This window comes from Oncorhynchus tshawytscha, linkage group LG03 (assembly GCF_018296145.1).
Source record: "Oncorhynchus tshawytscha isolate Ot180627B linkage group LG03, Otsh_v2.0, whole genome shotgun sequence".
NCBI lineage: Eukaryota > Metazoa > Chordata > Actinopteri > Salmoniformes > Salmonidae > Oncorhynchus > Oncorhynchus tshawytscha.
The window spans coordinates 28,411,232-28,438,717 of record NC_056431.1 but is presented as its reverse complement, the minus strand read 5'-3'; the positions used below and the strand labels follow the sequence as shown (position 1 = coordinate 28,438,717).

At 43.9% G+C, this 27,486-nt stretch overlaps 1 protein-coding gene across 2 annotated transcripts in view; it reads right to left on the bottom strand.

The window, feature by feature from the left end:
* The window catches only part of me1 (malic enzyme 1, NADP(+)-dependent, cytosolic), a 112,181-nt gene that overhangs the window by 65,610 nt on the left and 19,085 nt on the right, over window positions 1-27,486 (bottom strand). For both annotated transcript variants that reach the window (XM_024399783.2, XM_024399793.2), the window contains exons 2-3: window positions 11,836-11,969; window positions 6,812-6,961 (exon numbers count right to left, since the gene is read on the bottom strand). In XM_024399783.2, the coding sequence (XP_024255551.2) occupies window positions 6,812-6,961; window positions 11,836-11,969 (284 nt within the window). The remainder of the gene's footprint in view (window positions 1-6,811; window positions 6,962-11,835; window positions 11,970-27,486) is intronic.

The window sequence follows — 27,486 nt, the reverse complement described above, 5'->3', positions numbered from 1 at the left end:
AGTGAAGTGAAATCTTAAAGCTACAGCATTCAATGACATTCTAGACGATTCTGTGCAGTTTGGGGAAGGCCCTTTCCTGTTTCAGCATGACATGCCCCTGTGCACAAAGCGAGGTCCATACAGAAATGGTTTGTCGAGATCTGTGTGGAAGAACTTGACTGCACTGCACAGAGACCTGACCCCATCGAACACCTTTAGGATGATTTAGAACGCCGACTGCCAGCCAGGCCTAATAGCCCAACATCAGTGCCTGACCTCACTAATGGTCTTGTGGCTGAATGGAAGCAAGTCCTCGCAGCAACGTTCCAACATTTAATGGAAAGCCTTCCCAGAAGAGTGGAGGCTGTTATAGCAGCAAAGGGGGGACCAACTCCATATTATGGCCATGATTTTGGAATTACATGTTCGACGATCAGGTGTACACATACTTCTGGTCATGTAGTGTGTTTATCTTCAAGGCCTCTCATTTCCACCTCCAACAAAAAATATTGCAGTGGTCCAGAGTCATCGACACTTGACCTCTACCGCCGAATCCACTAAGGGGTTATAATCAAGATAATCCATCTTTATTAATAAGATGGAATGGTTATCAGCGCTCACCTTAGAAGGTTCTTTGTTGGTGTTATTTAGTGTCTGTGAAATGAACATTTGTGGTGATAGTTGTAGCAATACTAGTGGCAGTTGTGCTAGCAAACAGCTCCTGCATTTAGTGAGTGACTAGCCACAAAGTCATTAGTTTAACTGAAATAGACTAAAAATGCCCTGTGTATCCTACACTTATGAGCTTATAGGTCCCAAATTGTAATGGATCCAGTGACCTCTGTTGTGAATGTTTATCTTCTCTGCCTACGATTAGCCCACCCAGAGATCAGTGAATCAGCTCTGTTCTGACACTTCATGGGGCTTGACCTTTGCACCCTACAGTGGAGCCTAGTATTGACGTGGTTAGTCAGCGTGAATCGGATTACAGACAGTAAGCCTGGGTAGGACCAACAGGGCGCCTCTACCACAGAGTGCTCTTTATACCTGAGAGGGAGGCAGTGATTAGAGAGCTAATATCAGTCTATTCAGCCACTCTGATGGTCTAGACAAGCATACAGACAGACACACACACACACACGCAAACTCACATCAGGAATTCATTACTGTTATATCTAGATGGTGCTACTTGTGCGTATAAATCTGCTATAAGAGTTAGAGAGAGAATCACAGAGATGAGTTAGAGTTGAAGTCGGAAGTTTACATACACCTTAGCCAAATACATTTATACAAAAATTTTCACAATTCCTGACATTTAATCCTAGTAAAAATTCCCTGTCTTAGGTCAGTTAGGATCACCACTTTATTTTAAGAATGTGAAGTGTCAGAATAGGGGAGAGAATGATTTATTTCAGCTTTTATTTCTTTCATCACATTCTCAGTGGGTCAGACGAATACATACACTCAATTAGTATTTGGTAGCATTGCCTTTAAATTGTTTAACATGGGTCAAACGTTTTGGGTAGCCTTCCACAAGCTTCCCACAATAATTTTGGCCCATTTCTCCTGACAGAGCTGGTGTAACTGAGTCAGGTTTGTAGGCCTCCTTGCTCGCGCACGCATTTTCAGTTCTGCCCACAAATCTACCATGGGATTGAGGTCAGGGCTTTGTGATGGCCACTCCAATACCTTGACTTTGTCCTTTAGCCATTTTGCCACAACTTCGGAAGTATGCTTGGGGTCATTGTTCATTTGGAAGACCCATTTGCAACCAAGCTTTAACTTCCTGACTGATGTCGTGAGATGTTGCTTCAATATATCCACATCATTGTCCTCCTCATGATTCCATCTATTTTGTGAAGTGCACCAGTCCGTCCTGCAGCAAAGCACCAAAACAACATGATGCTGCCACCTCCGTGCTTCATGGTTGGGATGATATTCTTCAGCTTGCAAGCCTCCTCTTTCTCCTCCAAACATAACAACGGTCATCATGGCCAAACAGTTTTGTTTCATCAGACCAGAGGACATTTCTCCAAAAAGAACGATCTTTGTCCCCATGTGCAGATGCAAACTGTAGTCTGGCTTTTTATGCCAGTTTTGGAGCAGTGGCTTCTTCCTTGCTGAGCGGCCTTTTAGATTATGTCGATTTGGACTCATTTTACTGTGGATATAGATATTTTTGTACCCGTTTCCTCCAGCATCTTCACAAGGTCCTTTGTCCTTTGCTTGTTGTTCTGGGATTGATTTGCAACAAAGTACGTTCATCTCTAGGAGACAGAACACATCTCCTTCCTGAGCGGTATGACGGCTGCATGGTCCCATGGTGTTTATACTTGTGTACTATTGTTTGTACAGATGAACGTGGTATCTTTAGGTGTTTGGAAATTGCTCCCAAGGATGAACCAGACTTGGAGGTCTACAAAAAAAAATTCTGAGGTCTTGGCTGATTTCTTATGATTTTCCCATGATGTCAAGCAAAGGGGCACTGAGTTTGAAGGTAGGCCTTGAAATACATCCACAGGTACACCTCCAATTGACTCAAATTATGTCAATTAGCCTATCAGAAGCTTCTAAAGCCATAAACTTAGTGTATGTAAACTGCTGACCCATTGGAATTGAAATACAGTGAATTATAAGTGAAATAACCTGTCTGTATACAAGTGTTGGCAAAATTACTTGTCCTAACCGACTTGCCAAGAAATGTGTGGAGTGGTTGAAAAACAAGTTTTAATGACTCCAACCTAAGTGTATGTAAACTTCCGACTTCAACTGTATGTAGACAAAGATTGTGATAACAGAGACAGTTGTCCCTATAAGACCAGTTGACCATAGAAAAGGTGCTCTGAGAGGCTGTGAGATCTCTACACAGTACATACATGCTCGAGCTCCCCGACTGAGTTCCCTGTGAATCTAGACAGAGTTTAACCTTGACTCAGGGGTAGACGTACCATAGTAAATGTCCGGGACAGTCCAATTCGTATGATTTGTTGCGTTTCGTATGGTACGTACAGTCGTGGCCAAAAGTTTTGAGAATGACACAAATATTAATTTTCACAAATTTTGCTGCTTCAGTGTCTTTAGATATTTTTGTCAGATGTTACTATAGAATACTGAAGTATAATTACAAGCATTTCATAAGTGTCAAAGGCTATTTTTGACAATTACATGAAGTTGATGCAAAGAGTCAATATTTGCAGTGTTGACCATTCTTTTTCAAGACCTCTTTAAGCCCTGGCATGCTGTCAATTAACTTCTGGGTCACATCCTGACTGATGGCAGCCCATTCTTGCATAATCAATGCTTGGAGTTTTGTGGGGTTTTGTTTGTCCACCCGCCTCTTGAGGATTGACCACAAGTTCTCAATGGGATTAAGGTCTGGGGAGTTTCCTGGCCATGGACCCAAAATATCAATGTTTTGTTCGCCGAGCCACTTAGTTATGGCAAGGTGATCCATCATGCTGGAAAAGCCATTGTTCGACACCAAACTGTTCCTGGATGGATGGAAGAAGTTGCTCTTGGAGGATGTGTTGGTACCATTCTTTATTCATGGCTGTGTTCTTAGCCTAATTGTGAGTGAGCCCACTCCCTTGGCTGAGAAGCAACCCAACACATGAATGGTCTCAGGATGATCCCGCAGGTGCCCCGATCCCGCAGCTAAATCAACTTTAGGAGACAGTCCTAGCACTTGCTGGACTTCCTTGGGTGCCCTGAAGCCTTCTTCACAACAATTGAACCACTCTCCTTGAAGTTCTTGATGATCTGATAAATGGTTGATTTAGGTGCAATCTTACTGGCAGCAATATCCTTGCCTGTGAAGCCCTTTTTGTGCAAAGCAATGATGACGGCACGTGTTTCCTTGCAGGTGACCATGATTGACAGAGGAAGAACAATGATTCCAAGCACCATCCTCCTTTTGAATCTGTGATCTCCAGCTTTGTCCTCGTCAACACTCACACCGGTGTTAACGAGAGAATCACTGACATGATGTCAGCCGGTCCTTTTCTGGCAGGGCTGAAATGCAGTGGAAATTTTTTGGGGGGGATTCAGTTCATTTGCATGGCAAAGAGGGACATTGCAATTAAGTACATGCAAATTGCCATCATACAAACTGAGGCAGCAGACTTTGTGAAAATTCATATTTGTGTCATTCTCAACTTTTGGCCACGACTGCATGGTAAGTATCAATCATTTTGTATGATATGTTCAGATTTCTAATTCATATGATAGGTTACGATTTGCAATTTGTACAATATGTTACAAATTTACAAAACGTATGATAAGTTACGAATTCCAATCTGTTGTGGCTAACGGTAGCTAGGTGGTTAATGTTAGCTAGGCTAGGGGTTAGGGTTTAAGGCTAAAGGGTTAAGGTTAGGTTTGGGTGAAGGGTTAGCTAACATGCTAAGTAGTTGCAAAGTAGCTAAAAAGTAATAAGTACTTAACATTTGCTAATTAGCTAAAATGACCAACCACCCTACTTTTGTTAATGCCTTAACCTTCTGTCCTGTGTAATCATACCGGAAGTTGGGAAGAGATTTTCAATCGACAGATTCTATGGCACATGGTTAATGAACTGATAAACAAAACGATGACGTATTCAAACCTTAGAAGTTTTCAATTTGAATTATTATAAAGTATTCTTGCAACCAATATAATGTTCTATATATGGAGGATGCTACCATCCCAGCTCTGCAGATTTAGCTGTGAAGAGACAGAATCATTAGATCATTTGGTTTGGTACTGTCCATCTGTAGCTTGTTTTTCTTCGCAGATTCAGAAACTGCAGAATTGCTCAATTTACCTGGAGCTAACACTGCAAATAGCACTGCTGGGTGATTTATGACTTGTTTCAGGAAACTAGGCCTATGTCGCGTGTCATTACTTCACAGGAGAGGCATTTGAATGTAAGCTTATTTTTTAATCAAAATGCTTTTTTTGTCAGAAATGCCTTCTCCACCCCCCTCCATGGGCTAGGTTTAAATTTTTTTAGTTAACCAGGTACGTTGACGGAGAACACATTCTCATTTACAGAAACGACCTCAGGAATAGTTACAGGGGAGAGGAAGGGGGGGATGAATGAGCCAATTGTAAGCTGGGGATGATTAGGTGACCGTGATAGTATGAGGGCCAGATTGGGTATTTAGCCAGGACACCAGGGTTAACACCCCTACGATAAGTGTCATGGGATCTTTTGTGACCACAGAGAGTCAGGACACCCGTTTAACGTACCATCCAAAAGTCAGCACCCTACACAGGGCAATGTCCCCAATCACTGCCCTGGGGTATTGGGATATTTGTTTTTATACCAGAGGAAATGGTGCCTTCTATTGGCCCTCCAATGACACTTCCAGCAGCATCTGGTCTCCCATCCAGGGACCAACTAGGACCAACCCTGCTTAGCTTCAGAAGCAAGCCAGCAGTGGGATTGAGGGGAGAGGCCTGGGTCTAGGACTGGCTGAGGACCAGGTTTGTCTGAGAGTCAGCGATAGTCCACTGGGCCTCTCCAGTGTGTCGAGTCTACAGAGCCTGCTGCTAACTGACCCAATGTCACATGTCTACCAGTCCCAAGTTCCCCACCCCCAGGCTCTGGCAGCTCACCTCTTGGCCCACTGCATTGTGGGTCTGCGGGGAGATATAAGATTACTCCTTCAGCCCAGTGTCAGAGGTAGGGGAGCTTGGAGCATAGAAGCATGCTAGACATATTTTCCACATACTTGCTAGTTCTGGGGAAATTGTGGAAAAGGGGGTTGTATAACTCCACGTGTGTGTGCTTAGGTTTCCGAACGCATTTTCAAATGTGCCCAAGGTAAGCATTTCAAATAAAACTGCTTTGGATTTAGCATTCGCTACTAATCAAAAGCATCCCTGGTTATGATCCGTTTATTTGGGGTTTTAGACTTGAGACCCACAAGGAAAAGTTCACTGAGGAAGTGAGTGGGGTAGAGTGAGTGAGTGTGAGTCCATACAGTTTATATAGTCCATACAGGCCCTGGTTAAAAAATTTATTTTTAATTTTTAAATAGTGCACTATATAGGGAATAGGGTTCCATTTGGAACGCAGTCGGTGCATCAGTGTGTGACTGACTGACGAGAGAGTGAGAGGAGAGTGAGAGGGTAAAGAGCGTTTCTAACTGAGAGTTACTAATCAAGCCAATAGAACGTCACCATCCTTCTTCCTCTCCCTCTCCCACAGTGGTTGACTTGCAGAACAATACTGGCTGTGGTCTTTCTTGGACCATGTTAGTTCTACTGTCTAAGACTCAAACCCAACACCTGACATCTTCACAACACAGCGCAGTGTAGATGTGTCGGAGCCAAACGTGATCAGCTCCTTGACGTTGTCTGAACGTGTGTTATATTAGTTTGATCTCCAGTATGACTCTAACGAGGGAGTTCAGTGGTGACAGAGAGACGTGGACCTAATTATTTGAGGAGAAACAGACACGGATAACTGAGCAGACCGAAGAGGCAAGTCCTGCTTTATGCAATGCCAAGTCCATCAAGGTGAACTGTACACAGTAACTGCTTAAACTGGCCTGAGATGCCCAAGGACTCGCAGAACCCAACTCGACACAGACCCGCCCCACCCTCTGATTTTGTTTGAGAGTTTGCTGCAATAGGCCAACATACACAGATATTTGAAGATTCAAAAGGATTTATGTTTCATAAGAATGCATCTAAATTATTTGACAATTGATGGTCAAATCTTAAAACAATGTTTAGGCTGGCCACGAGCAGCAACTGTGTGTGTGTGTGTGACAGTATATCCAGGCCTATTCAGTGTGTGTGCATGCATGTGGTGTGTGTGTGTGTGTGTGTGTTTCTCTCTCACCTGGGTCTCCTGAAGGCAAGGCCATACATCTGGCAGGCCAGGCCCACGGTGGGGGTGTAAACGATAGGCATGAACCTCTCTGTGTTGGACGTCAGCACACGGTAGAACAGCTTCTCATTCCTGTCCTGGAGCCCCATCAGAAACACATATCTGGGAATGGCAGAGGGGGAGGAGGGGGTGAGGAAAAAGGTGACAATCTTTAACACTGATTCCTAAACTGTGCATGTAAAATGGGCTTCAGAGTGGCTTTATGAAATACAAAATCTCAGAGAGCGCGAAAGAGAGAGAGAAGTGTGTGTGAAGAGGAGAGTGCGAGAGAGACGTCTGGGGTGACAAACAGATTGCACCGTGTGAGAGCAATACCTCACTCTGTCGGGCCCCACTTTCCCCTTTCCCTCTGGACTAAAAAGGCCCAATTGGAAAGAAATGGCCCATAGAAAGTGGGGGAGAGAGCGAGAGAGAGATAATGCCATGCTGACTCCCTCCTTGCCTTGATGAATACAAGCCCTGCTCACCATGCGATGAGTGCCATGTAGTACAATAACTGCTGGATAAAGTTGCTGTTGCTTATGTTACAAACGCTTAGAAAAATACAGAGCGCACAAAGACACCCATCAGATATCCTTCACAAGCTCCTTGTTACGAGCAAACATCGACAGGGGGACTGAAGGTTTTACATATGACCCAAATTAACTGCTAGACCACACCACGGGTCCTCCACTCATGAAAAGAAAGCTTTCCACAAAAGATGGAGTATAACATCGCTCTTGTTGGGATGATAGAAAGTATGCATGGCCTTCTCCCACACTGTCATTGGATACAGGGTGTTAACAATCTCTTTTAAAAAAGGTTGGTGTTCCAGCCAGGTAAAATCACTAGATTCAGACGCGGGATGAATTCCTATTGGGCGGATGGTCAGGGGGAACATAATTACTAATCATTTGTAGACTGCAAATTGACCGCAAGAAGCCCGAACAGATATAATGTATGACTAAAACCGTAGTTTCTAACCTTGCTTAAATTTGCATACGATCACTTGCCTGCCTGTCTATTATACGTGGGAACACTGGGGAACAAAATTAAAATCCCTTGGAGCTGATTCCCTGGTGTTTTCACAGTATTTTATGTCACACACACACACACACACACACACACACACATACATATATATTTACACACACATATATATATACATATATAAATATATATTTTTGCTCAGCAAACTTGGGTGGCCAAATAAAACCACCCGCAGGCCAAATTTGGGAATCCTGCCATACCAACACAATTCAGTCACGAAATAGGGACACAGAACGAGACCACCTTATTGGTGCCCAACGTTGTGTGATTGGTGATGTGACTTTGAGGCCACGTCAACGCACAGTGTCAAGCTAGGGTTGTACCACTCACATGACACTAGGAAACGGGGTGGCACAAAATGTATATTGTCAGTAAAATTGGGTATTTCAGTCTAGGTGGTCTAGACCCATACAATCATTTTGATTTCACTTATCTAGTTGTGGCAGGACAGCAGGTCTCAATAACCATGTTGAGTCTAGTTATCTTTTCCATGAGCGACTACAGCTTGAGCCTGTTGTGACTCTCTCTCGGCCTGAAAGGATATCACAGTCACACACACACACCGTTTTCTTTCTTCAGATAAAGTGTGTTAACAAGCGTGTGAAACTCTGCTTAAACTTGGCATGGGAAAATTTCCCTCTTCCAACCCCTTCTCTCTCCATCCAAATTCATGATTCTTTGCAGACACTCTTGCCGGATGGTTTTTATGATGTTCCTTTAAACTGCTAGATAGCGTATCACATGCATCAGGTTAAAAATCACAAATGGGCATTTTAAGAGTTGACCCCATATGACTTTTTAGTATTCGTGAGTCCTTCTCTTTATCTCTGCAACTGGGTCTTCGTGCAGAGAAGAGGATTTCTCCAATAAAGCCAGCCTGGGCCGCCATCTCTGTTGTTATAGACATGTTTGGGCTTCAAGCCAGTGATGTCCAGAGTCCAGCCTGCTTTATCAATGTCCAGACACCAGAATGAAGCCCTGCTTTGGGGAGTAGTAAAAACAGTAAATAGCTGCTGCTTGGAATAGAATGGCATGTAATCGTTTAGTGAGAGTTTTGAGCAACGGTCATGCAAAAATACAAGTGACACGGTCGGGTCCAGCAAATACCACAGAAGGCTTGAGAAGAAAAGTAAGGCCCGGACTGCAATGGAAATACTATGGCCAGAGGCATGAGGACAGGCAGGGTGAATACCAGCTCTAATAAACTGGTCCGATGCCCTGAGTGGACTGGAAGGCAACGCCGGACTATGAGACAAATTGTTGGTGACATTGAAAGGGCATGGGAAAAGGAATAAAAACACGGCTAATTGCTGTTTTGGAGGATTGGTGTGGTACAGTATAGCAACCGTGCCTCAGTCATCATACCACCACGCTGGAAAATCAAGTGGGCTAAAAGCAGTGGTGGAAAAAGTACCCAACTGTCATACTTGAGTAAAAGTAAAGATACCTTCATAGAACATGACTCAAGTAAAAGTGAATGTCACCCAGTAAAATACTAGAGTCTAAAAGTATTTGGTTTAAAATATACTTAAGTATCAAAAGTAAAATAATAGATTATTTCAAATTCCTTATATTAAGCAACCAGATGGCACCATTTTCTAGATTTTTTTAATTTATGGAAAGCCATGGGCATATACTCCAACATTCAGACATCATTTACAAACAAAGCATGTGTGTTTAGTGACTCCACCAGATCAGAGGCAGTAGGGATGACCAGGGATGTTCGGTTGATAAGTGCGGGAATTGGACTATTTTCCTGTCCTGCTAAGCATTCAAAATGTAATGAATACTTTTGGGTGTCAAGGAAAATGCATGGAGTAAAAAGTGCAATATTTTCTTAAGGAACTTAAGTAGTATTTTAAAATAACTACTATACACCACTGGCTAAAAGGTCTTCCTGACCACAAATTGACCACAAATCCTGTCCCTCTCTGTCCCATTAAGCAACCCAACCAGTCCTCACACTAACTACACATCCACAGGCCACAAATGAAGACTGCAGATACCATGGTTAGAGACCTGCTGTCCTGCCACTATGGAAATGTATCCAACATTGGGATTACATTTACTTGAAGCCTTGTAGTGTCTGACAGAGAGATGTGCTGCTCGTCAGCAAACAAGTTTTCAAGATACACTACATGCTCAAAAGTATGTGGACAAATTAATGTGCCTTCAAATTAGTGGACTAGGTGATTTCAGCCACACCCGTTGCTGACAAGTGTATAAAATTGAACACACAACCATGCAATTTCCATAGACAAACATTGGCAGTAGAATGGCCCGTACTGAAGAGCTCAGTGACTTTCAACGTGGCACCATCATAGGATGCCACCTTTCCAACAAATCAGTTTGTCAAATTTCTGCCCTGCTAGAGCTGTCCCGGTCAACTGTAAGTGCTGTTATTGAAAAGTGGAAACGTCTAGGAGCAACAACAACGGCTCAGCTGCGAAGTGGTAGGCCACACAAGCTCACGGAACACAACCGCCGAGAGCTGAAGCGGGCAGCTTGGTGAAGCGCGCAGCTGGAATGGTGTAAAGCTCGCCGCCATTGGACTCTGGAGCAGTGAAAATGAGTTCTCTGGTGTGGTGAATCACGCTTCACCATCTGGCAGTCCGGCGGACGAATCTGGGTTTAGCGGATGCCAGGAGAACGCTACCTGCCTGAATACATAATGCCAATTGTAAAGTTTGGTAAAGAAGGAATAATGGTCTGGGGATGTTTTTCATGGTTCGGCTAGGCCCCTTAGTTCCAGTGAAGGGAAATCTTAATGCTACAGCATACAATGACAATTTAGACGATTCTGTGCTTCCAACTTTGTGTCAACAGTTTGGGGAAGGCTCATTCCAGTTTCAGCATGACAATGCGCCCGAAGACGAAGCAAGGTCTATAAAGAAAAATGGTTTGTTTTCACCCGTTGTTGAAGAACTTGACTGGCCTGCACAGAGCCCTTACCTAAACCCCATCGAACAACTTTGGGATGAGTTGGAATGCTGACCGATAGCCAGGCACAGTAGCCCAACAACAGTGCACAACCTCACTAATGCTCTTGTGGCTGAATGGAAGCAAGTCCCCACAGAAATGTTCCAACATCTAGTAGAATGCCTTCCCAGAAGAGTGGAGGCTGTTATAGCAGCAAAGGGGGGGACCAACTCCACATTAATGCCCCTGATGTTCGACGAGCAGGTGTCCACATACATTTGGCATGGTATTGTATGTAACTTTCAAAATAAAGAAATCATCCCTGTATGATGCATTGTGCATCATATAAAGCTGAGTTTTGTGTCATAGGATGAAAAATGTGTCATACAGGGATGATGATTTCTGTATTTTAAAAGTAACATATCTTGAAAACTTGATTGCTGACAAGTAAAACATTTTGGAACTATATCAACAATGGACTGATGTCCAAATACCAAAATACAGTTTTTTGGGTGAAATTTTCCTTTAAAACAGAGGGATCAACACAGAGAATATGGTACACCCGCCCCCATGATTCAAAACGTTAAATTCACTCTGCATGACTAACTTCAGGAATGTGGTATCTGTGACCGAACTGCCAATGATCAAAGAAATCAGCCTGGGACATAAGTAATGCAGCGTTACATAATACTAAACCTTTGTGACCCTAATCAGCTGCAGTAGGGACTGGAGATTAAATCAGCATTTATTTGATGTCTTAAAGAAGATTGTAAAATGCTGTGAAGAAGGAGAGGAGAACAAGGATGAATGAAGCCATAGAAATTGAGAAAAAAGTAGAAAAAAGTAGTAGTGGTTTGTTCAGTAACCAGTAGGGTGCTAGGGTGGATTGAATAAAGAGCTCAGAGGACTAGTCCGTAATCCTTCCCTTAAATCTCAGTCTCTTTGAAGGCTTCCAGGTGTGTGATCTTTCTCTTTCGCTCTCTCTGCAGCTGGGCTCTCCCAGCACACATACAGGATCTCAGTCTCACCTGTCCAGGTCGTCCCTCTTCATCTCGTAGTTCTTGAGGACCCGGAGGAGCTGCACGTCCTGGCTGAGGAAGCAGGGAGGCAGCAGGCCGTGGATCCCCAGCTGGAGTCGTTCCTCCAGGGAGAAGGCCATGCCCTAAAACACACAGAACCATATTAGGGACATCTGTTAGACCACCACCATAACACCAGAGCACAGTAGAGACATCTGTTAGACCATTAAACTACTAGAACGCCACAGATCACTGTTTAAGGCCACCGTGGGCTAGCTTCTGTAGGACTACTGGATGAGAAAGACTGAGTCTGACCTTAATGTATACGGTAAGCCCTCTGGTCCCAACTACTCAACATTATCGTGCGGCTGTATGTCTTGACTACAAACTGTGTACTTGAGTGTATGTATTTTGTCTTTGAATGTACTTTAATTGATAAACTTCACATTGCAAATTAACTTTGTGTAAAAAAGATAGTCATTCTAAGTGTACAAGTCTGGGGTCTGTGGAATGATATGTACATAGGCCTACATTCTAAACAGTTCAAAGTCCAGTTCAAGTCCAAAGACAGCAGTAACTGGAGAACGAATGGTTTAAACCACAGATCAGATCTCATTACCTACTTAAAATGTCTCTTCTACAACCCTGCTATCCTCTTTCTATTCAACATGACTGGCTGAGACTGCCCGAGTAAAACGTCCTTTGTACTTTTAGCCAAAGTTTGTATAAGCAGGGACATTTCCATTCATCCCTCTACAGAATCCCTGGAGTGATGATACTCGGACTACTGCATCATCAGCCCTATCCCAGTGTTTGCTCTGGATGGGGGGGGGGTTCCCCTCAAGTATTAACCCTATTGGCTGATCTGATGTTCTGATGCCCCAACCGTCTGCTCACATTCTGCTGTGATGTCCGTCCCCGCGAAGATACACACTGCAGTCATGAGACCAGTCTCCGTCAGACGACCACAACCCTGACCTCCAGACAGGCATATCGATAAACACACACGTTTAGCTTCTGGGTCGTGACCTTGAACACTACTGGATCTGGGAATCGGCTGTTGCCACCGTTGCCCCTCCTCTCTAACGGAGTCTGGTGGAGGGAGAAATAAGAGGGTAGGCTCATTGTTATGACTGAAATAGAATAAATGGAAAGGTATCAGATCAACATCAAGGTTTCCAATTAATTCCATTCCAGTCATTACAATGAGCCCAACCTCTGATTAAAGTGACACCAGTCTCCACTAGTCCATAGAGGTGCTGCCACCGCCCCATAGAGGGATCAGAGTGTGTGTAGCTGTGAGAGAAGACTCTCTGGCTGTATTTTTACATCTATGTCGCTGCTGGGATGGAATTGAAGTTGTGGTGCAACTTCTGTGTTTTGGAACGCACACCACACGGGCTTGGCTGAAATGTACAGCTTTTTTAAGGAATTGGCACTTTTAAATCTGGTTGAGGGGTTTGATTACATGGACGCAGAGCAAGAGTGAAGTAGAAAAGCATACAGTGCAATAAAATGTAGTGTTCTTGACGTCGTACTAACCATTGGAACTGACCACAGGCACATTTTCAAACCTCGGCAGATTTTCTTTAAAAAAATATATAACATTATTGGGTTGGGTCTCAACTGAACTTGGGACTAATGACTCTGGGACACACACAGGTTACAGTGCATTCATACGCAGTGCACATCATCAGACAGGAACACACACACCTCTTGGCAGAACACCTGAGGAACAGGCTAGAGATTGACAGCTTGGATGTCATCTATTGTACCTGTGACTTTCAGTGGACCCATGGTCTGATGTCAATGTCAATGCACTCCATTTCTGTCAGCAGGCCAACAGCGTGTCCATTCACAGCCCAAAGCCTACACTAGTCATGGATTTGTGGTTTTCCATACTGCCACATAACAGCACATTATAGTACATCAACCACTTCTGGTCAGACGTAACCAGTGTAGTCGTTCCTATACGGCATTGACACTCGTCCCTTGTGTTGGAGCTAAAACACAACGCCCTGAATGCCATTTCAATGATGATTAGGTGCAATTATCTTTTGTTCTGATGTTAAAAAACATTGTTTGTTATTTCAATAAAGTTCTGTTCCCTCTTTGTGCCTGTCCTTTCTCCAGGCTTGACTGAGTATGTACTTCGATGGCCTGAGGAGCAGACACTCAATACTGCCAGCTCGGGAATTGCTACCTTCCCCATAATAAAAAGATACATTCTATTTTGCGAAGAGCCAGTGGTTGACATCATAAAGGGTGTCTCAGAGGCTTAGGACTGTACTGGGCCATTATACAGCTCTGTTTAGCTGACTCATACAACTGACCATGAGACATATTGGAGACTAGAAGCTCTGGAAACGAAGCAAGGTTGTTGTTTTTTAAATACATGAATGGATCTACATATAATGTGGTGACATTATTATATGAGATCAAGCCTCAGATGTGCGAGTGCATACGCCACTTGTGTCAAACCAGAGAGGGAGAGGCGAAGCGAGAGGGATAACTGGGCCCAAAATTTGTCTTCTCCAGCAGGTGGCATTTGTTTTGTATGTTTATATGGAGGTCAATGAGAGTGTGGAATTTGATGAACAAAAATGTAATGGCTTGTTTGCTACGTGTGGCTTATTCCATCAAATCGACGTTTCCTAATGCTTAGGTTGTCACAAGTGTAATGATATAAGTAGGACACGTTACCTCCCGGACACTTTGAGGGAAAAATACACTTTATATCAGAGCCCTCTCATTAGCTAGAATGCGCTCAGCTGATCTTGCCTCCTCCCGACTGCACTTTCATTTTTGAAGACATTTCGTTTCATTGTTATATCACTAATTAGTAAAGAACACCCCTCACCTGGTTGTCTAGGTCTGAATTGAAAGGAAAAAACAAACACCAGCTGACACTAGGCCCTCCATGGCATACGAATACAAGCTCACACAAACAGCCACACATGCCCAAACTTGTTCTCTTGAATAATTGTGTGAATTCGGACAAGCATTAAAACAAAACAGTGGCCCACACAGTAGCAGCTCTGACACAGTTAGGGGCTTGTCTGTTTCAGAGCTAAATGTCAGGGCATGTCTGAGTCAGATGACCCATGGACTCAGTCTCATTAAGAATAATTACTCGACACAGCTCTGTGGTCGCTCAAAGGTTCCCAGTGTCATACGTGAAATGGAGAGCCTCCATGGAACCTAGCCCAAATGAGCAATTAATGGATCAGGGAGCCTGGGCCGACAGGGCGAGCCACTGGGTATGGAACTATGGAACCACCTTCCGATTGGGGACATGGATGGCTGGGTTAGTGACGTGGGAGGGGGAGGAGAGAAGGAGCAGGAGGAGAGGGTAGGGATAAGATGTTGCTTTCCTGCTTTTCCACTGTATGCTTGGATGGCAAGAAATATTAGATCGACATGGTCTGCAGCTCCTGGCAGGTTCACTGTGGGAACCGGCAAGTGGATTTGGCGTGTGACTGACTAGCTATGTATCGGCCTGCGTCAACCCTGAACTTAGCCCGTAAATAGAACTGGCTATCCTCTCAATCAACCACCACAGACCCTCAGTCAGTCACTACAGCCTGGTGAGGCCCTCAGCTAGCTACTGACGAAAGCCATTCTCCAAAATAAACCAGATAACAGCTGGAGAGTGATGAGATAAGATGGCGTGATGGGAAGAGGTGGTGAAGGAGGATTGTGTTCAAATCAAATCTATTTATATAGCCCTTCGTACATCAGCGGATATCTCAAAGTGCTGTACAGAAACCCAGCCTAAAACCCCAAACAGCAAGCAATGCAGGTGTAGAAGCACCTAATATTCCTAATGTGTTCCTAATATGGGTGCCATATTTTAAACTGTTCAACTCACACAAACATTTCCACTTGTTGATGAGGAGGTGGAGCAGGTATTAGTTTGTTGAGAAACAATGGAACAATGTGTTGTCAAACACTTTTTACTGTTACAGTCAGTCAGTGACTGGGGTTGAGCTCTGGTAAGGCCAGGCTCTTGAAAGGTAAATATACAATTGGAACATTGTGAGAGAAAATAGAAAATGGATTAATAATAATGTTTTCACTTTCCATGAATCATCAATGGAATAGATTCCTCCGTTCATCGTTGTTGAATGTTTGCACTCAAACACGAGCAAAGATGCATTCTTGACCAAACAGACACACATACACTACATGACCAAAAGTATGTGGACACCTGCTCGTCGAACATCTCATTCCAAAATCATATGGAGTTGGTCCCCCTTTACTGCTATAACAGCCTCCACTCTTCTGGAAAGGCTTTCCACTAGATGTTGGAACATTGCTGCGGGGACATTCTTCCATTCAGCCACAAGAGCATTTGTGAGGTCGGGCACTGTTGTTGGGCTACTAGGCCTGGCTCGCAGTAGGCGTTCCAATTCATCTCAAAAGGTGTTCAAAGGGGTTGAGGTCAGTGCAGGCCAGTCAAGTTCTTCCACACCGATCTCAACAAACCATTTCTGTATGGACCTCGCTTTGTGCACGGGGGCATTGTCATTCTGAAACAGGAAAGGGCCTTCCCCAAACTGTTGCCACAAAGTTGGAAGCACAGAATTGTTTAGAATGTCATTGTCTGCTGTTGCTTTAAGATTTCCTTTCACTGGAACTAAGGGGCCTAGACCGAACCATGAAAAACAGCCCCAGACCATTGTTACTCATCCACCAAACTTTACAATGGGCACTATGCATTCGGGCAGGTAGAATTCTCCTGGCTTCCACAAAACCCAGATTCCTCTGTTGGACTGCCAGATGGTGAAGCGTGATTCATCACTCCAGTCCAATGGTGGCGAGCTTTACACCACTCCAACCAACACTTGGCATTGCGCAAGGTGATCTTAGGTTGGTGTGCGGCTGCTCAGCCATTGAAACCCATTTCATGAAGCTCGTGACGAACAGTTATTGTACTGACTTTGCTTCCAGAGGCAGTTTGGAAGTCAGTGGTGAATGTTGCCACCCGAGGACAGACGATTTTTATGCGCTACGTGCTTCAGCACTCGGAGCTCAGGTTCTGTGGGCTTGTGTGGCCTAACACTTTGTGGCTGAGCCGTTTTTGCTCCTAGATGTTTCCACTTCACAATAACAGCACTTGCACTTAACCGGGGTAGTACTAACAGGGCAGAAATTTGACAAACTGACTTGTTGGAAAGGTGGCATCCTATGATGGTGCCACGTTGAAAGTCACTGAGCTCTTCAGTAAAGCCATTCTACTGCCAATGTTTGTCTATGGAGATTGCATGGCTGTGTGCTTGAATTTATACACCTGTCAACAACGGGTGTGGCTGAAATAGCCAAATCCACTAATTTGAAGAAGGGTCCACATACTTTTGTATATATAGTTTACACACTCAAGTGGACATGCGTACACGCAGCTTTTGTCTTTTTGTTTGCTTGCCCTATAGTTTTAAAGTTTGATTGTTGTAAAGCTTTTCTCTTTCGCTTAGGGAGTCGAGGGCTGGGCAGGGTTGGGCTGGGCTGGGTAGACTATAATGCTTCCACATGTGCCGTACCACATCTAAAGTGCCCGCGCACTGTGCCAACACATGTCGCCAGCAGATCCATGTTCCAGGAGCTAGTGGTAACCAAGCAGACCTGTAATCTGCCCATGGGGCAACGCCACCCTCCAGCTCAGGCCACACTGCCACGGCAAAGCCTACACCAAGAACACACAGTCCACAAGGAAACGGGTAATTAGTAGACCAGATGGTGAAAGCATGGAAGATAAAAGTATGTTCTTTTCAAACTGATAAAAATCCTTCCGTGTGTTCCAGAAAGTTCAAAGGCAGAGTTGTTTAGGATATTCATTCTGGAGGGAGCGTTTCAGAAGTTTGACTGGCCTTTCCCATGCTCCAACCATGTAATCTCACATCTCCCACAAAACCCAAATACAGTGCGAGGTTCTGGGGCCTGCCTATTTAAACCTCAAATACACTAAACATTTAAAATGTCCAGCACTGCAGGAAAGTTCTCCTGCAACAGGGTGATCAAATTAAGATCCTACATCTGTAACACTGCTCATAATTAGTATTTTCCACTCCTTTCTTTCTTTTCTTACAGTATTGCTGAAATATGCTACAAAATTTTAAAAAGCACGAACTGAACCTGATGTACAATTTGCCCTCCCGCTGTTGACATTTCCTGAATTGCCCCCCCCCCCTTTCCTGTGTGTCCCCTGAGCATTCTGTTTCGGTGGACGCAAAGCCCCCTCTTGGACGCGAAGACCCCCATTGAGCGAGTCCTGGGCCAGACACCCCACTCACCCCAGTCTGAGATTAGATACAGAAACAAAAGCCCTTCATGGAAGACAGATGGATAATGTTTGGCAGAAAATAGACTCACTGGCACAAACATGTGATCAGAGAGGTTTGGACTCTGCTGCTCCTCCTAGCACTATGGAAGGGGGACTGGAGGGCTCTCTTTACATCCCAGAGAGACAGAGAGCGCTGAGCTGACCCCCTGCACCTCCACTGATGCTTTCCCCGCTGTAGGGTGTATAGGGCACTATGAAAGTGCATTAACTGTGTTTACTGCAACTCCAGTGTACAGCCCTGGACTCATCAGCCCACAAAGGGCTCTTCTTGGCACATTTGGCTCATCGATAAACATGGCCAACTGCTGTATGAAACTGCTGAAGATGCTGACAATGAACTAAGAGGTGTTGTAGTGTTGAAGCACTGTGTTCAGCTTTAAGCTGATCTGGCTGGTGTTCAGGAGGTGAAACGATATGTAACTTTGCAGATAGAAATGTCCTACATAGAGCTGACATGATTCCCTATTCTACGTGACAGTGAAGCATTTCTATTCTACATACAATATTTATACCTGAACACTACGTAACGTTGCACCCCAATGGAGGTGGCCTTGGAGTTTCTTCTGGGTCTGAAGTAGGCTAAGTCCCAGGGGGGTACTCACTCTAGAACCCTCCAGCTGACCAAACAGGGAACGAAGGCTATTACTGTAAACCCTGGCCAACCATCAGCTAAAGCACACTGTTACTAGCATGTGTTCTTCGGACCACACTCAGAACCATGCAACACCTTAACCCAGATTATGTATGTCATTGGGGGTCTTCATTGGTGGACAGTGAGAGCAGGGATGAGTTTGCTTTTCTACTGAAATGACAAGGAGTTTCATGTCTGGAAACCTGCCCATATAGACGCTATTATTCTGTACTAGAATAAATATGTTTGAGAAATGCAAAGTAAGATCGTTTGGAAGAGCGGATACGATTCCATAAACGGCTGAAATTGTATAGTCAGCAAATTGTAAGTTAAAGCATGCTATCACAGGAAGTATGAGTAGTTTGGTTGTCTGTGACCTGACTGGGTTTACCACAACCGAACAGCTTGGGGAGAGTCTGACTCACATGTTTAAATCACAATATGTTTAAAACGACCTGACACACAGACACAAACTCAGAGAAGAAATCAAGATTGTGCAACGCTACAGAGGAGAAACACACTACATTACTTCCTTATTGTACAGCGGCGTACCACATCATCCTTTTGTTTGATCAATTGTGGCATGTGAGTCTAGACGCTGTGAAAACAGTGGGGCTGGAACAGGGCTGGGGGAGGGGGGTGTGTGTGTCCAACAGAAGGGGCTGGGCTCCCAGTTATCACAGGAAGGGGATGAGGAGACAGAGACACAGTCCAGAGAACCCAAAGTCCAGAGAGAGGCTCTGTTATTCTGTGTCTCAAAGACAAACTGGCACCAGAAGCAACCAGGCAGGCCATTGCAACCAGGCAGGCCATTGCAACCAGGCAGGCCATTGCTGGCTGACTGTATGAGACAATACGAGCCAAGACTCAGGACTCAGGACCATTTATGGTCCACTCGCCTCCCCGGCTTGACCCGGCCTGACTAGCTCAGCCAGTTCGCCTGTTATATAAACCCTCACCACCTCCCTTTCTCACTGTCTCTCATGCTGCCACGTAGCCAAACAAGCAAGAGAAAAAGCGAGAGAGAGAAAGAGGGAGCAAAGGAGAGAGGGAGGGGGAGAGAGAGACATGGAGAGAAAGACTCCCTGGCACTTTGAGGCTTACTGGGTGATCTGAAAGGACTCAATGAGTCAGTAGCAGATCTACAATACAGGCCACTCTCCCTCGTGAATATAACTTTCCCTCTCTCTTTCTCACACTCACATATGCATACGTTTGCATTCACACACGCAGACACACATGCCACACTTGCACTCACATGTACAAACACGCATGCACACACCATCCGATCCAGCCCCAGTTCTTCTCTCAACACCTGCCTCTCCAATGGGGTGTTAATGAGTCTGACTTGTTAATTTAGTGCCAGAGTGTAACGATTCCGTAACTACAGACGCTGGGAGACACGAAACAAGTGCATTGTGAGGATTTAATAATAAATAGACATGCGCCTCTCGAGCCAGCTGAGGCATCTCCGGTTGCATCGGCAGTGGCACCCGGCCCCGACGCCACCAACAAAGAACTCCATGATGCTTCCAATTGTGATATCTGCATTCTGTAATGTTTCCGTAACTACAGACACTGGGAGACGGGATGAGATATAGGGTGAGGATTTAATAATAAATAGACCTGAAATTAACAAGAACAGCATCTGGACAATAGAAACAAAACATCAATGCAGGCAAGGGAATGAAATTGAGGAAGTTAAAGATATAGGGGAGGCAAACAATGACATGATGGAGTCCAGGTGAGTCCAATGAAGCGCTGGTGCACGTAACAATGGTGACAGGTGTGCGTAATGATGAGCAACTTGGTGACCTCGCGCACCAGAAAGGGGGAGTGGGAGCAGACGTGACACAGAGACCCCAGGGAGGGAGCAGGGGACAGTGTTAGCTAGTTGGTGCACTGGCCTAGCACCCTGACCCGTCTCGAAGATTTCTCACAAAAACAAGCTGGTCTCTGTGAAATGTCAACGCAGCACTGAACATATACCAAGCTTTTTATTTTCAAAGCCTTTTACATATAATTCAGCTCGTGTCATTCGAATTTAGCTTTTTTGCGACCTGCGGAAACAACTTTGAAGACGACAACCAAAAAAATGTAAAATCCTAAAAACTTGTTACGAGAGGGTGGCGCTGGTGAGCAGCAACATGTGAAGACGCGTTTTCTCGGTGTTCCGATCCAGGGCGAGCAATTTACTATTAATACTTGACCAACACCTCCCCCACAGTGTTATTTTGTAACATTTCATTTGGAATTGAACCCAATTTACCAATCTGTCTTTTTTTCCCCCGGAAATTTTGGACTTCTACTCAAAAAATGTCGAGACAACAAGGGCCGGGGGCCACAAAAGAGCAGGCCTCTGCTGAAGCCTCGGGCTCACCTGACACAGACTCTGATCCCCCCGACCTAGCCGTGGTAATGGTGGCTATCATTAACTCTGAACAGACTGTGCTGGCTAAGGTGGACTCATTATCCACTGACTTATCCGCACAAATAGCTATTCTCGCCACCGAGGTCAACATAAAGATCGACTCAGTTAATGAAGACTTGGCGAGACATGACACCCATCTGAATAGCCTGGAAGATGGTGCAAATATTTACTGGAAGAGCAAGTCACCCGGCTATCATCATGTCGTCAAACTCACTTCCAAGGTTGAGGACCTTGAACAGACAGCCCCCTAATTTTCGGTGTGAGAGAGGGACTCGAGACAGTAGGCGGAATGCGGCCTACCCTGTCTATAGCTAAACTGCTACAGGAAATTCTAGGCCTTCGATTATGCCCCCACACTTGAATGCGCGCACAGAAGCATACAGTCTGCGCCGAAGAATGGGGAGCCGCCCAGACCCATAGTAGTTCAATTCCACTACCTGTCTTCCGTAAGGCAGTGCGAGCGGCTCCCATTGCCCACGATGTCCAGAATATTCGCATTTACACGGACTATACGGCGGCAGTCATGAAGAGGAGGTCAGCCTTTAACGATGTGAGGGGGCTCCTACACCACTGTCTGGACACCAAGTTCGGCATTCTTTACCCAGCTGTACTGAAGATCACTACTCTCTCCGGGCAAGCAGAAGACATTCTTAGACCCAACCAAGGCCAAAGAATATATTGTTGCGCACCTACATCCACAGGACAACAAGTTTGTTTTTTTGCAACTCTGCCTAGAAGCCCTGGGGTCACCTCTTCACTGTTGACATTGAGACAGGTGTTTTACGGGTACTATTTAATGAAGCTGCTAGTTGAGGACTTGTGAGGTGTCTGTTTCTCAAACTAGACACTAATGTACTTGTCCTCTTGCTCAGTTGTGCACCGGGGCCTCCCACTCCTTTTTCTATTCTGGTTAGAGACAGTTTGCGCTATTCTGTGATGGGAGTAGTACACAGCGTTGTTCGAGATCTTCAGTTTCTTGTCAATTTCTCACATGGAATAGCCTTCATTTCTCAGAACAGGAATAGACTGACGAGTTTCAGAAGAAAGTCTTTGTTTCTGGCCATTTTGAGCCTGTAATCAAACCCACAAATGCTGATGCTCCAGATACTCAACTAGTCTAAAGAAGGACAGTTTTATTGCTTCTTTGATCAGCACAACAGTTTTGAGCTGTGCTAACATAACTGCAAAAGGGATTTCTATTGATCAATTAGCCTTTTAAATTATAAACTTGGATTAGCTAACACAACGTGCCATTGGAACACAGGAGTGATGGTTGCGGATAATGGACACATACCTATACCTCCTTTTTTATATACTGTTAGATAACTGAGGTGGTTCCCTCCAGGATCCCTTCCTTAGGTGTAAACTTGATTATGTTCGCCCTGGATAGATCTCTGGATAGATCTCTACAGAGGTTCAGTTTAACATGGTAGCATTTTGCTCTAGTCTAGGAGACGTAGATGCAGCCTTCCAACAGGGGGAAGGACAGCATTTTTTATTTTCTTTATATTTTATTAAACTCTCACCTTCAAGCACATTGGCCATATGATCGTATTAACATTCATTTATGAGTACTATGACTATGTTGAATTCACATACTCTAGGCTCCACATGCTTTATCACCTGGGACGTGAAAGGAATTAACCAGGTGGTCAAGTGTAGCCGAGTGTACGCTCATCTTCAGTTCTTGACCTTTTCATACGTGAGTTTCAAATATCTTTAACGGTTGCCCCCAGCGTGAGTTGTTTTATGCACGTGATGTCAGAAGGCACTCACTGTTCCAAAATGTGATTATTAAGCAACAGGACAGTTAGCACGCGCTGCCTGCTAATTATCTATAGGCTATGTTTCAACTTGTCAATTTCAAATTATTTTCTAACAACAGTTTGAATTGAGGTGTGTTCCGCCTCATTAATTCACATAGAAGAAACCCATTTCAGCGTTGTGGACAATTTATGTTTGAGGCTTTACTGAGCCGTATAAACTCCGCTCTTTGAGGAAAGCCCACACACGTCACCAATGTTTGCGCAGATCAAGTATGCAGATATTTGCGAAGTCTTGCACGAATTGGAACATTTTCTGGGTGGTGCTTGCATTGCCTTGTTTTTTTTCTTACAAATAATAATAAGATAAAAAATTTAAAGGCAATGCTACCAAATACTAATTGAGTGTATGTAAACTTCTGACCCACTGGGAATGTGATGAAAGTAATAAAAGCTGAGATAAATCATTCTCTCTACTGTTATTCTGACATTTCACATTCTTAAAATAAAGTGGTGATCCTAACTGACCTAAGACAGGGAATTTTTACTAGGATTAAATGTCAGGAAATGTGAAAAACTGAGTTTAAATGTATTTGGCTAAGGTGTATGTAAACATCCGACCTCAACTGTATGTATTATTCTGGATTTATAATAAGCTATAAATGGGGCTGTCATTTTGGACCGGGAACACAGAATTAAGTAAAATGAAACTAACACAACCGGAGGTTAAAAAAGACAAGAATCCCTTAGACTGTGGCTCATACCATCCTATATGCCTGTTGTGCTGCGATCATAAAATTCTCACGAAGGTCCTCTCGTGCCATTTATAGACAGTGATGCCTAATATAATTAACTGACCAAACCAGATTTATCTCAGGTAGGCAATCTCTCTATGATATTTAATGTTCTGTAACCTGCCCGCTCAACTCTACAGCCAGAGATTGTCATCTCTCTTGATGCTGAAAAGGCTGAGTGGGGATATCTATTTATAGTACTAGAGAGATTTGGGTTTGGCCCGTCAATCCTTTCCTGGATTAAGATTTTGTACTCGTCCCCAGTGGCTCTGTTTGCACCAACAATGTTACCTCCCCACAGGGGGGGCCGGGCAGGGTTGCTGTTTATCCCCTTTCCTATTTGATATGGCTATTGAACCTGTTGCTATCGCCCTGCAGGCGGAGGAGAGGATCAAAGGAATATTAAGGGGCAACATAACTCACAAGGTGTCCTGATATGCAGACAATCTTCTTTTATACATTTTATACAACCCTGTATAGTCTATACCCTATCTCTTGGACATGCTACAAGTGTTGGGACATTCTCTCAGTTAAACCTAACAAAAACGGTGCTCCTCCCCATTAAATCAGTTAGCAGAAGGAATTGGGTATGCTAATTTCCCATTTCTTGCGATAAAGGTCACACTCATTTAAAGCTCTGTTTAAACATAACTTCAAAACACTCCTTGAGCACACCAAGCAGGATTTTATAAGGTGGTCGTCTCTTCCCATTTCATTAACAGGTCACATTAATTCGGTTAAGATGACTGTACTACCTAGGTTTTTGTGCTCATTCCAAATTATTCCCATTTTTCTGCAAAAGTCGATGTTCAAACAACTGGACAGCTACATTTCCAACTTCATTTGGAGTAAGTCAAATCCACGAATGAGAAAGGTATATTTAGAGAAACCTAAGCCTGCAGGCGGGCTGGTCCTTCCCAATTTTTTACATTACTACTGGTCAGCAAATATATCTAAATCTTGTTTATTGTGTTTCTACATTTGAAAACAAGAATGGCACAACTTGGGCCACCATGGAGTTACAATCAAGCCTTCCAATTTATCTTGTCTCGCTCCAGTGCTCCACAATGCCTATGAACATTGGCACCCATGTTTTGAACCCCATTGTTAAGAACTCCCTTAAAATCTGTTCCCAATTTCAAAGTCACTTTAGCCTTAAACATCTCTCCATTAACATCTAATCATCTCTTCCCAGCGTCATAGATTGACACGGCTTTCCAGGTCTGGCATAGAAACGGTCTGGGTGTTTTTTTTGTGACCTATTTGTTTGTCTCATTCGATACTGAGGGCTGATCATAAAATTCCCAATACCCACTTTTGTAGATACCTGCAAATTTGCAGCTTTGCCAAAAAACATTTCCCTTCATTTCCACTCATGCCTACTAAGTGCCTAGGCGAGAGGTGCTTAGATCTTAACCGTCTCCAGACAATACGACATAATACAGAACATTAATCCGCCCTCCTTTGCAAATACACAATCTGCATGGCAGCAAGACAGGTGGCGAGCTACCCAATGACATATGGCAACAAAGTAATGAACATATCCATGCATCATTTTGCATAAGGCATGGGCTTATTCACTGCACCATCTCCTTTAATCAAATGACAGATTGGCAAAAATATACCCAAATGATGACCCCAAGTGTTTGAGATGCCACCAGAGTCCACTAGACCAGAATGCTACCACGACAAGGTTGCTAGCGCGCCGCCTTGTCCTCTTTCACTGGAAGCATGCAAAGCCGCCCTGCTTTATGCAGCGGGTTAAGGAGGTGATGTCATCTCTGCCTCTGGAGAAGGCTTGGTACACTGTGCTTGGGTCCCAACAAAAGTTAGACTAAACCTGGTCCCCATTAATACAATATGATGAGAGCCTGTCTTTTACTTAGTGGAACTTGCATAGTTTTGCAAGCAGTCATGTCTGTTCTAGTGCCCATTTGTGCTGATAAGAATTTTTATATAACTTGTTTTTGTTTCTATTACTGTTTGTTTCTTTCCTATTTAACTTACTTTTATAGATGTATTGGTGGTTTGGAGGTGGTGGTGGGTGGGTGGGTGGGAAAATGAGGGGTTGGGGTTGAACGTTTTTGTTGTTACATCGAAAAATCTATAAATAACGTTTTTTTTTTAAACAAATACACTTGTTACGATGTCAATAGAACTCGGTGCTTATTATCGGATGTATTAGGTTACGAAATCCGACTTTTTGGCTATAATGTTAATTTGTTCAGAACATGATTATTCATATTTATCTTGGTCAAATGTATTTCATAACATGAGGAAGTTCAATTTCATCACAAAATTGCAGAGAGGTGTGTGGTACCTAACTTGGGTTCCCGCTTTCTATAAATGGGGAGCTAGGTCAGGCAGTGTTTCACCAGTCACCTAACGACAGAAAAGATGACCGATTCATGAGAAACATTACAAAAAGGAAATTCCTCACAAGAGAGATAGAGATATAGAGAGAGATATAGAGAGAGATATATAGAGAGAGATATAAAGAGAGATATAGATAGAGATATATAGAGAGAGATATAGAGAGAGATATAAAGAGAGATATAGAGATATAGAGAGAGATATAGATAGAGATATATAGAGAGAGATATAGAGAGATATATAAAGAGAGATATAGAGATATAGAGAGATAGAGAGATAGAGGAATGTGGAGAGAGAGAGGGGTACAGAGAGAGCAGGTGTGAAACCTCAGAGGTGTTGTGTTTAGTGGTTTACGTTCCATAGCAGAGTTGGGATAATGAGCCGGTGAAGTGTGACGTGTCACAGCCATGTCCTGGAAAAACCCCAATCATATGGACCCCAGTGCCGATGGAAAAATTGATAGCAAAACACATTGGGTTGTCAACACCATTCTGTGTGTGTATGTACAGTATATATACACACACACCGTCTACAGTCGTCCCCAAAAGTTTTGAGAATGACACAAATATACATTTTCAAAGTTTGCTGCTTCAGTGTCTTTAGATATTTTTGTCAGATGTTACTATGGAATACTGAAGTATAATTACAAGCATTTCATACGTGTCAAAGGCTATTAATGACAATTACATGAAGTTGATGCAAAGAGTCAATATTTGCAGTGTTGACCATTCTTTTTCAAGACCTCTGCAATCCACCCTGGCATGCTGTCAATTAACTTCTGGGTCACATCCTGACTGATGGCAGCCCATTCTGCATAATCAATGCCTGGAGTTTATCAGAATTTGTGGGGTTTTGTTTGTCCACCCGCCTCTTGAGGATTGACCACAAGTTCTCAATGGGATTAAGGTCTGGGGAGTTTCCTGGCCATGGACCCAAAATATTGATGTTTTGTTCCCAAAGCCACTTAGTTATCACTTTTGCCTTATGGCAAGGTGCTCCATCATGCTGGAAAAGGCATTGTTCATCACCAAACTGTTCCTGGTCGGTTTGGGAGAAGTTGCTCTCTCGGAGGATGTGTTGGTACCATTCTTTATTCATGGCTGTGTTCTTAGGCAAAATTGTGAGTGAGCCCACTCCCTTGGCTGAGAAGCAACCCCACACATGAATGGTCTCAGGATCCTTTATTGTTGGCATGACAGAGGACTGATGGTAGCGCTCACCTTGTTTTCTCTGGACAAGCTTTTTTCCAGATGCCCCGAACTATCGGAAAGGGGATTCATCAGAGAAAATGACTTTACCCCAGTCCTCAGCAGTCCAATCCCTGTACC